At 34.9% G+C, this 12,168-nt stretch overlaps 3 protein-coding genes across 8 annotated transcripts; 2 read left to right on the top strand and 1 right to left on the bottom strand.

Annotated features, from left to right (window-relative positions):
* Positions 1-128: 128 nt before the first annotated feature.
* LOC123011663 lies at positions 129-929 on the top strand. The gene is made up of 3 exons (XM_044409230.1): positions 129-280; positions 522-708; positions 759-929. Exons 2-3 carry the CDS (start codon positions 537-539, stop codon positions 824-826), a joined length of 240 nt encoding a protein of 79 aa, XP_044265165.1. The 5' UTR covers positions 129-280; positions 522-536; the 3' UTR covers positions 827-929.
* A 215-nt stretch (positions 930-1,144) lies between these two features.
* On the top strand, positions 1,145-5,743 carry LOC123010895. The gene is made up of 6 exons (XM_044408077.1): positions 1,145-1,459; positions 4,057-4,200; positions 4,615-4,710; positions 4,765-5,018; positions 5,067-5,215; positions 5,267-5,743. Exons 1-6 carry the CDS (start codon positions 1,382-1,384, stop codon positions 5,647-5,649), a joined length of 1,104 nt encoding a protein of 367 aa, XP_044264012.1. The 5' UTR covers positions 1,145-1,381; the 3' UTR covers positions 5,650-5,743.
* LOC123010894 (PAT complex subunit Asterix) lies at positions 5,688-12,167 on the bottom strand. 6 transcript variants are annotated; one of them, XM_044408076.1, is made up of 4 exons: positions 12,052-12,167; positions 11,449-11,572; positions 6,222-6,337; positions 5,688-5,850 (listed from the first exon to the last, which is right to left on the bottom strand). In XM_044408076.1, the coding sequence occupies exons 2-4, from the start codon at positions 11,564-11,566 to the stop codon at positions 5,752-5,754; spliced, it is 333 nt and encodes a 110-aa protein (XP_044264011.1). In that variant the 5' UTR covers positions 11,567-11,572; positions 12,052-12,167; the 3' UTR covers positions 5,688-5,751. The 6 variants fall into 6 exon arrangements, with proteins under 6 accessions (XP_044264011.1, XP_044264010.1, XP_044264009.1 ...); XM_044408075.1 differs by lacking the exon at positions 12,052-12,167 and adding an exon at positions 11,822-11,924; XM_044408074.1 differs by lacking the exon at positions 12,052-12,167 and adding an exon at positions 11,624-11,772.
* Between the last annotated feature and the right edge of the window lies 1 nt (position 12,168).

Genomic DNA, 12,168 nt, shown 5'->3' with positions numbered 1-12,168 from the left:
TTTTTCTGCAATGATTGGTGCAAAGTACTACAAATTACTTTTGTTTGGGAGGTGGATGGTAAAGGTTTAGATTTAGAAATAACAAAGAAATCTATATGTTAAATTGATTTTTATTTCTCATTTGCTGTTATAAATACAACCAATCAATCATTTTTGCAAAAAATTGATATAAAATAAAATGAAAATTATAGGGACAAACTATTTGTAAGGTTGGTATTATATAGTGCGCAGGTCCATCCAGGTGTAATAGGTTAGGTTTCGTGACATTTTGGATAATCAGGTGAATATTTCTTACAAAAATTCATAAAGTGAAATCAATAGGCCGTACATATTCTAAAACAATGAAGCTATTACTCTGTTATCAGCTTGATACCTTACAATCACAGCTAATAGAACGCATTGTTCAATGTCACCCTCACTAGACGGTGATTACATAAACGGCAACATAATCTGATTAAGGAGTTTTACATAACATTATTTTTTAATTTTATATTTTTTTTCCGAATATTTAATAATCATAGGTGAGACCAGGCACGATGGCCGACAAAGCTGCAAAAGTTTCAAGACCCATGAAATTCCCGTACACTTTTTCCGCAAAAATTGCCCAATTTCCATTTAAACACCACATGAAGCACAGCTGGGTTTGGAGGTACTATCCTCTTGCAGTTCTCCTGTGCATCCCAATTTTTGCAAAGATCAGCAAATTATGTATGTATATTTGTCTCATCTCTTCCATAATTACATAATTATTTCTTTAGCAAATTCACCTGAAAACGTTGCTAAATGGGCTGAAATCCGCCGCAAAGAAGCTGCAGGGCATCATTGAAGATCTACGACCTAGGAGAGTAGTCGCAATAGCAGCATTTTCTATGTTAAGTCCAACATTACAAACTGTTCATTTAGAAGTGGCAAATATAAATTAAAACCTTCTCTTTGTTTCATTTACCTCTAATGTAATATCGGAAGTAAAATACTATTAATTCTAAAACTGTTTTATTTTACACATAACAACTGCGTAAAACTGGTTGCCTACAATTTTGTTTAAATCGTTACCAGAAGATCACCTTAAGAGAAAGTAAGCACGCACGTGAACAAAATATTCAAATGTGCTTGCGAATAACACGGCACTCGATTACTCATTCATTCTTACCTCACCCATGGTAGGAACCACTCCAGTCTCGAAGGTTACAGAGAAACAACAATGGTTTTGAAAATAATTTAAACATACACGTTTATGTCTTACATAAAAGAAAATTATTTTGAATGTGAAAGTGTAAACTTATCGGAAAAAAATATTACGCGGGAGTTACCAAAACAGTGAAAGTGTAAAAACAGTGCAATTTTAAAAATGTGATGTGAAATCAAAATGTAGTGCAAATTAATGAAAATGGCTCTAGTGCGATCGTGTTTCTGCTGCAGCTTAGCAATAGCGTCCGGATTTTTTGCAGTTTATCTTCTGGTAATTACTGTTGAATACGTAGTACCAATAATTAGATAAATAACGTAGCTAATGAGTGAGAAAAAAAAGAACTATGTATATTTGGAAAATATTTTAGAAAAAACATGTAATATAATATGAGTCTTGTGAATATTGACATTTAAAGCAGGAATTGACCATGAAAATTTAACTTTTATGGAAGAATATAGTCAAAGTCAACATACTTAACAAAAGGAAATTAATTATTATTGTAAACACCTATATTTCTGCATATACCTAATTCTACTTTCAGTAAGACATTAAAAATTGAATATGCAATAAAATGATCACATACGATATTACGAGAGTGTTAATTTGCTTTCTTCATAGTAATTGACATCGATATCGGTAGTTAGATAAACACTTTCCTGCAATATCGATCATCGTTTCAATTATCGTTCATTATATTTTTGTAAAAAAAATGTGCGAATCTGTCAACCAGATACAGACAACCAAATACTTATAAAATCAATTAATATTCATTTATTACAAATTTCCCTTGTTATTGTTTGAGACAATCGAAAACCAAAAAAATTAAAATAAAATCTTGTAGTACGTCTACAATAAAAAAACATGTTGCTTATTAAAGTGACTTTTAAATGTAAACAAATAAAACTCTGTGTCTCGTAAAATAAATTATTTATAAACATCTAAACAAATGCATATTTAAAACGAAGTGGGAAAAACCTTCATAGACGAAATTGTGCAAGTAGCAATCCCACAACAACGTTTAGGACATATTTAATTCCAATTTTCTCACCAAAATACGATGTCATCTTAAAAAAACACCCATTGTTCATCTTTATTTCAAAACAAATTTACTTTCACCGTAATATCCTGAAACAAGGTAAAATCAGCAGTTATGATTTTTTCAAGGTTTCACCAGTAGGAGACAGTGGGCGTTATTGCGTGGAAATAGAAGCTAATTATTCATTTCTATTAAACGCCAAGTTTTTATAAATTTGAGAAATCAAATAGAAAACAAAGTTTAGCAAATGGTGCGTATCGACCACAAATTAATTCACGTTTTTGATGTGATTATCGCAATTAGAAATTTTTGTAGTAGCTGAATTTAATAGACTATACAAGTTTTCTTTCTCTACATAGGTACTCATCAATAATCAAGACTTATTTAAAATTTAAATAGTTCAATTAAGTTCTTCGTATCTAGGTTTCAAGGTGGTTAAAAGACAATAAACTACATAGCTACATTAAATTGATTGTCAATTCACGTGTTAGGTAGACAGTTACATTACTGTCCTGTGAATCAACGGAAACATAAAAGGCTATAGAACATTATGTGGGCACTTGGAAGAGAAAAGAGACATTGTTTCCTACATTCAAGTCCAATAAAAAATTATTTATTAATGCTCCTATAAATACATATATCAGAATTTTAATTTGTTTCATTATTCCTAATTAATTATAAACCATAATTAAAGCAGACGTAAAACGGTAAACCAAACCATTAAAATTTAAGAGTGACGTCAAAAGCCGAAAAACTTCCACATTTAATTAAGACGACTGAACTGTAATTAATACGTACGCTTGTGAAATATTTGTTATTGTTGCAGAAAAAAAATCTCTTGACTGTCCAGACAGATCTATTTGATAGTGAAAGGATGTTATCAAAAACAAGACAAATACTACTACGATCACTTTCACTGTTAAATATTATAATAAACTCTCTATAAAAGACATTTCTATCAAGACCAAACATCTAAAAGCGATTTTTCTTCTGCTACTATATACCTGTTCACAATACATTTCGTAATTATTTTTTGTATACGCTCCCAAAAATAGCCATCAGGTATTTTATTATGGACAAATTTAAATCCCCAAAATGAGTTTCGGACTCAATAAAGGAGTACGTAAAATAGTTATTTAATGCCCAGAGGTACCATCACATTTTAACGGAACATGTGCAGGATTTTTTAGAAAATCTACGTCTAGCAGAATATGCGATAAATACTTTTCCGTTTTTTTTTTCATTCTAATACATTTTGTATCTTGTATTAGCAGAGGTACCAGTTCTTTTTTTCGGTTGATTGATTTTTTACCCCATCTTCGGGATTTACAAAAATAATCAGTTGGATTGGACTTTTTCAATAAACCTCAAACCAAAAACCATGATGATAAGTTATTCTCGGGCTTGGGGGCTCTATTTAAAAGAAAATAAAATCCCCTTGCTGAATTATCTAAAATATTAATTGCAGTTTTAGAAGTAGGTCATAGGACTTTTCTTGAACCCTGAATAATCCGAGACACCATTTATTATTTAGTTGACAAACAAATTTTTGTAATTTCGAGCCAAGAGCTTTGTTGTTCATCAAATTAGGATTCGAGGTACTCGTACCACTAAATAGGGACACCAAAACATTCAAAATACAAAATGTATACCAAAATGTGGAGATATTTTATAGTGCCAATTTCATACGGAGTCGATGAACTTATTTACGACCGTAACAGCAACAACATAATCCCTCATTTGCTCTAATTGTCTAATTAATCAAACTAAACCAAGCGTTTAAGTTGATAAAATTTCCGCATTTTCTCAATATTTGAATTGTTTGTTTCAGATCGCGTACCTGATAGCCTTTGCTTTTGAGTTATTATGGATTCTGGAGTCCTTGGTGGCCTTGCCTGCCGCAGCAGTCTTGTTATGTGCAGGATATTTCACAATGGCCCTGTTTGCAGCATTGCTAATCCACGGATTAGCGACGGTAATAATAGATTTATATGCAAATTTTTCTCTTCTTGTTCCTCTCCCTTCTAATACTTTTTCACCAGCGTGTGTCTACATCTAATACAAGTCAATATATCTTAAAAGAAAGCTTTCACGTGCTGGACTATTAATATAGATTTAATGACCACTTTCACGATTCCATGAAGAGGAAGTGTGAATTGAAATAATCAATTTATATTTTTTAAATTAATTAATTGTTAGTGCGAATTCGGCACTTTCCACGCCAGGTGTTAAACGTCCGATTTTAGAACAGTTGTATGACACATAATCGCAAGCCGGTCTTCACTAAAAACTGCAGTTAAAAGTGAGAGTCGAAATAAAGATAAATAATTGCATAATTTAACGCATTGAATGCAACACACCTATGCACGTAATATTTTTCCAATTCTAGAAAAATACTCTTTGTCTCATCGCTTGGATGTTCTCTGTGACAATATTAACGTTCCCAGAAGCTGGTTTAGTCATTTACATGAGCATCCAGTACTGGGTAAGTTCTTTTTTCATTCGAATCAAGCGAAAGTAATTAACACCGGCTTTACAGAGAATCGAAACTTTATATGGAATAACAGAATTAGCGAGTTGGTTAGTCCGGATTGTAGTAAATGTGATACAATTAATCTTAATTCAGTCTCTCTACACGACTTGGAAAGACGAAGAAATTCTTGAAAAGCGATTAAGGGACTTGACTATGGCCCCCATTCCGATACCACGGGAGTCCCTAGCGTCACTTAACTCGCAGTATTACCAAAACAACGCTTATGACAATTGCGAGGAGATGAGTATGGGGCTCAAACGGTACGATTTTTCCAACTGATTTATTTGTATCAAAACCAATTGTTGCAGAGCTGCCTCCAATCCTCAAATTTGGAGTAACTCAATGCCCAACAACCTGGCAACGGTTCAATTCGACGGATTTCAATTCTGCACGACGCAAAGCGAATTTAATGCGAGCGTTTTCATGCCAAATTACATCAATAACGACATGAGTTTAAGTACGGCGTTATAATTTTTTGAAACTTGATTGACTTCATGTTTTTTTCCAGATAAAAAAACTCAATCCTTGATGGATTTAAGGATTCTCGACGACAGTGAAGACAAAATAAATTTCCCATCGATGATATCCAAGAGTATCACAGAGACAAGCAGCGCCATTATCCCAAATTTCAACGCAAGTCCCCCCAGGATGCACAAATACGCCTCCGTGGATGCCCTAAATGACTTCAACAAATCCAGTCATGTGATCAAGAACCGGACTGGTTTTTACGCACAACCAATTCCCAATTATGGGGTGCCAATTTATTATGGCCCTTTGGACGGCCCCGATTTTCTCATTTATAAAAAACAAGTCGATAAGTTGAGTAGTAAAAACTCGTTAAGTAATGCGTCTGCTGACGATGTGCAGAAATACAGAGACGTTGCTTTGTAAATGGTGCCATTTAATTATTTAAAACGTAAACGGTTGTGTATTAGGAAATAAATTTTATTTTTGTACATACTTTATTAAATTTGAATGTTTTTAACAATTGTTTCAATTCACTGATGAAGCCCATGGTGGAGTCATCGGCTGCGGGTTCTGGAGGTAAGACATGACTATAGCTGATATGGACAACATGAAGGAACTTAAAATCTGAAAAACAAGACACGGTGATATATTTTTCAGGAAACAGAATCTTAAATGAGCGGCCACTCTCACTTTGCAAATGCAGGATGCAATTTTTTTATTGTTACAGCTGACTTGGCAAACTATTACGATCACTATTAGATAACAGTAGGTATAAAACAGATTATTTTATTGAAAAACCAGGTCAAAGTCGGACTGATTTTTCCTCAACCGGTATCATTACTTTATTGATTAATTAATTAGTCATTATTAGATCTAAGTTCTCAGAACGTGAACAAAGATCCTTCAAACTGTAAAAGTAACCGAGGTCACTAAAAAACGGCAATACAGCAATCAAGATTTTTTTGTTAGAAATGATATGAAAATCAATGCAATACCTGTTTCGTGTCGTCCGACAGTCGAGAGTTGGCAAAACTGATGCAAGAACAGTACAAAGCCACCCAGGCACACCACTTGAGTCTCATCATAAGACCGCACATACTAAAAATCATGCCTGAAATAAGATAACAGCATAATTTTAATAATATTTATTATATATTATATTTATATTCTGTAATATGTGTAATAAAATACGAACGTTTTGTAACCTTATTACAAAATTAATTCTCCCATTAATTTTTCGCTCGGTTTTTACTTTGAAAATAAAATGCTTTTTAAAGAAGTTATAAATAAAAATCAGTCGAGGAGGATGATTTTTGTAAAAAGGTTCCGAAATATATTAAAGATTAGTTTTTAAATGAAATTGAATACAATGGTATCTGAATAAAAAATAAATAATTCATACAACACAACAAAAATTACAAAATTCACGTAAATGTGCTGGACTTGAGAAATGAATAAATATCTTATGTATCAATTGTTATACATAAAAATGTGTAAAAAATACACTTTTAGTCGTATCGTGCAGTCCAGTTTTATATTAAACATTCTAATATTCCTCTATGTTCTTTACAGAAAGAAACAATTTTTATCGTTAACACAGCCATAATCTTCTACGCTCTCATATTTTAATCAGATTTCCTAAATTTTCCCTAAGACATCTATATCATCTTGAGACATGTAAGTGAGCTAATTACGCTATAAATCTCACACAGAATCATATAGTAAAACAAAAATGTAGCACTACTTTAGTACTTCAATAAAAAAAAACCCAAGTTGAAGACTGGGACAGATGAAGCTGCAATAGATGAGTATACATTACGATATCTACACTAAATGACAAAATATTCCACTGCACTGACATTACCCTATTCAATCGAATTATTACAAAAATAGTGATATTGTAACAGTAGCAATTTAATTTTATGCAACGAACAAAAAATGATGTAAATCACAGTTTCAAATAGCACCAAATTCAAAAAATTTGGCTTTCTCCTCATTTTGAAGTCCTATTCCTGGCCCTAAGCCGTGAAATAATTTGATAATTGAAATTTAAGCCGAGGCGAGGACCAGTTTTATTTACATACTTTACAAAATTTTACATAATTTACAATTCACACTACAGCATCGGCCAATCAGAATTCAAACCTCCAATCCCGGGTAGCAAAGCGTTTTGCAAAAACTAAACAGAGTTCAAACTCTTACATTTAGAACATGGCAGTGTCACACCGAAAATTGAAACCAAAGCCGTAACTTATATCACTGTTTCAGGCTAAACAAATACTTCACTAATGACAAAACTTGCCAAAAGTAATAAAGGATTAAAAGGATATCCAAGCTAAAGTCCGAGTATTTTCCTTCTACGCCTAACTATCAAACTACTGCTGAGTCGTTTCGTTTGGTGCAGTGCTTGTAGTAGTAGTCGTGGTCGGATTGACCATTGGAGTCGAAGTGGTTGTCAAAATTGGGGTCGCCGTTCCTGGAGCCTGGCTCTTGGGAATTTGCGACCTGAGGAAATTATTTTCAGTTTCCAACTGTTGAATCTTTTCCATCAACTCTGCGATTTTCTCCTTGAGCACTTCCACTTCCTCTCTAACCGTATACATCAAGTGACTCTTGACCAAATCCATGGCTTGTTCGATTTTATTATCAATTGCGTTAACCACCGGATTAGTCTTAGAGGGATCGTCCGGATTCTCCGAATTCACTTCGGTTCCGCTATTCGTCTCATTGACGGCCTCGGCTGAAGCTTCCTGATTCTCGAGCACCGTCAAACTATTAACGTTCATATCGAACTGAGGATTCGTATACACGTTATTCGCCTGATTCTTGTCCAGTATCGCCGAAACTGAAACGACTTGAGGCGTCTGATTTTGGTCAAATACACCCGCCGTTGGTACCACCTTAGTTGTCGTTTGGTTCTGGTCAAAAACCTGAGTATTCTGAATCACGTTCTGTACTTGCGAGTTTTGTGTCTGAGTCGGTACTTGCTGAAAATTCGTGTTTTGTTGGTACTGCTGGTTTTGTATGACAGGAACTGACTGACTCTGGGTACTACTCTGCACCACCGGTATTTGGTTCTGGATGTTCGGTTGCGAAATCTGCGCTTGACTCACTACAGGTTGCTGTACGCTAGTATTGAGGATCACACTTTTGGCAGCTTGTGTTGGCAAACTGCTCGAAGTGACTTGTTGTTCGTTTTGTTGAGGAAAAGCGTGCCCGTTGACCATCGGCGCCGTCACGTTCGGTTGTCCCGCGTAAGTCTGACTTTGTTGGAAATTCGCCGGTAATTGCACAGTCTGTGACGTCGGCACGAACGCACTACCTTGATTCTGTAAAAGGTTCGCGGGGACATATTGAACATTTTGGTAGTTTGGAGGTATCGCAAATCCCGAATTTTGCACAACTCCCGTCGCAAAATACGGTTGCGATGCGTTTATAAACTGTGCCGGCATACTGCTAGGCACACCTGACGTATTCACTAACTGCTGGGGCAATGTCTGCGTTTGGAGGTTATTCGGGGGGTAGAAATACTGAGTTTGGGGTATCATTTGGGCTTGAACGTTAGGAAAAAACTGCGTCCCGTTGGTGAAGCCGCTCTGGAGGAGCATCTGCTGGATTTGCTGCTGAGGCAAACTTTGGGTTTGAAGATACACCCCTCCGGCCGGCACCGAGATGCTCCCTGTAGATTGAGTGACTTTACTCGGTTGAGTTATGGGGGGCGGCGCCTCGTCGACGTAATCCATGCATTTCCATCGGCCGCGCTTAAACGGTTCCAAGCTGGCGATTTTGACAACTTTGAAGCGGTCGTTTCGACTCGGAGTCGAGTGCAGATCTTTGGGATCGTCGGGGGGCTTCGCCGTGGTATCGATAACCGAATCGGTCGATATCGTTACAGTCTCTGTGGGTAAATCCGCGATGCTGACGTTGGTCGGTATGATAGCAACGCCGTATTGAGGGCTGGTGGGTATCACGTTGGTGGCGTTCGTGTTGGGGGCCGTTTCTTCGGCCGGGGCTTCTTCAGCCGTTTGGTGGTGAGCTTGGAGGGCCGGCTCGGCCACCGTCGATACGTTTACAGCGCCGCCGTCCACCACATGTTTGTCAGTCGGAGCCTCCGCTGATGCATTTGCCGTGGTCGCGCGTTGACCTACGGAATGCAAACATTAGATAGTTCACGTGTTACCCACTCACACTCAATATGGTCGCTTTTCTACACTATACCGAGATTTATTACGCACTTATTAACATTGTTTACGACCGAACGACAAGAACAATTGATACTAATTTTAGACGAAGCGATTTGACTTAAAATAGAATAAAGATAAAGCAATTTCAATCCAAACACATTAATATTAATAGAACGAGTTTGCTTACGTGTATGTTTGTTCTTCGCATTGATTGAAAAGATGCTAAAATTGTTACGGCGACGAACAAAACGTAATGTTAGACACGGAAGAAATAATAACCATTGGAAATATAACCGAATAGAAAAAAATGTATTAAAAAACGCATAATGGCGAAGCAAAAAGTACTAGAGGAGTGTCAAGGCTAAGATCACTTTGTAAATAACCCGATAAAATTAACAATAATTGAACAATTGAGGAATAAAAATCTTTAAAGATGACGTGACTTTATTATTTAAATCAACATGATTTGCTTACCGAATCGTAGTTCAAATTGTATCGATTTTCTGAGGTTTTTAAAATAGAAACAAATAAAAATATGTTAATAAGTTTCGTCATTCAACAACGCAATTCTGACATGAGAACTCCCCGAGAAATATGAAAGTCAACTTTGATCCTTTAAGCGGATTTCACCGAAAATGATGATAATTATAACGAATAGCGGCGTAATTGATATTAAGTTCCGTACCAAAAATACCTATCAAAATAACAAAAAACAAAATTACTTACAAAAACATAGTGAAGATACTGAAGGCTTATAGTAGCAAACAGAAATATTTGATGACAAATTGAATAAACTTTATTTTATATTCCAAGTAAAAAAAGTACTGCGCGTCTTGGATCGTAACTTACCGTCATACTTGTTAAAAATTACATAAGCAAAGAAATGTGTTTTAATATTATGAAAATGATTATAAATATAAAATGATTTTAATTGGTCGAGGTCGATATGAGAATTTTGAACTTTAACAACAAAAATAACTTAATGCGTGCAAAATTTATTCCACACAAAGTTTTCTGCCGTCGAGAAGAAATATAAAATCGGGGTGATTCAGCTAAGATGACTGAGTGAGCGGCAACCCAAAATACATTTCACAAGTTTTAATTTTTTTAGCATTTAAAACTAGAATAGAATAAAAATAAAAGAACTACACCGTTCAACATAGTTATCTCACCCGAACCATCCTGTATAAATAAGAGCTGAGACATATTTGCTTTTTCCTTGTGTGGAACACGATACTGTAGGTTTCATGTGTATTATTTTTCGAACATTAAAAAATTAATAAAACAATTTCGCTCATAAAGAGAAACTCACTAAACATAATCTTATACAACAAAGAAAAAAACTTCAATATTAAACAAATCACTACCAATACCTACTTTCTTAAACCAGGGATTTGTTGGTAGTGCAAAGGACTTACAAACAAAGACACAATTAGACAAGAGAAATTTGATAACGTACAAAATGACTCGCAACGGTACTCAATTTCATCACTTTATTTTTAATATTTTCTACGACTTCCATAAATTACAGACACGTATTATCATATGAGTAGATGAAGACATAAAAATGTTTCACACTTAACAAATTTTTTGCTTAATAAATGACCTAGTTTTTAAGTCACGTTTATTACAACAATGAGTGCAACAAATAGACAAAACTAGAAAAAAATTAAGAAGGAAACCTAAATTTTAGTATACAAAAATCAAAGTGAATTGGATTCTGATAAAAATATTAAGTTTTTGCCCTTAAAAATCTGTTGCAAATGTACAGTGAAGACATGCCTTAAAACACTCTAAACTCTAAAATTGCTAATAAATGAATATTCCAGTATTGAAAAACAATGAAATACATTTTTGCAATTCCACTCCCATGTCAAACTTGTATAAAATGTGGGTAAAATAAAGTTATGATTCTGTGTGACTGGTATAAATTATTCATTTCTCACTACCACACTAAAGAAGTTAAAAGATTAAATTTGATCAAGTGGACTCAATAAACTACACAATCGTCCAACAATCTGCAAACAGTCCTACTCACCCAAAATGTTCATATAGTCTGGTGTGAGATCTTCCCCCTGTCCATTGGCATTTGCACTTGGGGGCTTATACCTTTGAACTTTATCAGGTCTTCGAGGATCGACATTACCAGGAAGCATTCTGATCTGTAAATGAAACCTCAATCAGTTAAACTCACAAAATAACCACTTCCTAACACTCATTCAAGTCCACAACAACTAAGAAAAATGATAATAAACGAGGAGTTCATCATCCAACTGTCAAACATCGGATGAAATGGCGATTTTTGAAGACACGAGCCGACCGAATCTGTCAAATTGTACATCAAAGGTAACAGCAAAATTTAGAGAACGCAGTTCCACCGGTTTTAAATCGTAATTATATCCATTACTCACACTTTTTGCTAAAATATAGTCCTAAGAAATCACAATGGCGACAAGCACAACCTATGCGAATTAATAAATGTCATAATACAGTGGCGTAGGTCATGAAAATTTGGGTGTGGGATTGATTCCGAAAAGATTGTTTATTATTATTTCGTAAATTGCAACTCATTAATTAACAATTTACTTTACTTCAAAAATATTTTTATGAAGATCTTACGCAAAATTCTTTAAATACTCACCGGTGCAGAATAAAATGCATTGACGTGCTGACTCGCAGCCAAACGGGGTGCCTCAAGGTTGAATTATTTTTACTAATGGCCGAATTTATTTCAAAGGATTAAGTATCACGCATTTTG

This window comes from Tribolium madens, unplaced genomic scaffold, assembly GCF_015345945.1.
Source record: "Tribolium madens isolate multiple individuals breed KSU strain unplaced genomic scaffold, Tmad_KSU_1.1 Scaffold_91;HRSCAF=231;Tcas5.2_LG7, whole genome shotgun sequence".
Lineage (NCBI taxonomy): Eukaryota > Metazoa > Arthropoda > Insecta > Coleoptera > Tenebrionidae > Tribolium > Tribolium madens.
Note: the sequence above shows the minus strand (reverse complement) of the source record. Positions and strands in the feature narration are given on the sequence as shown.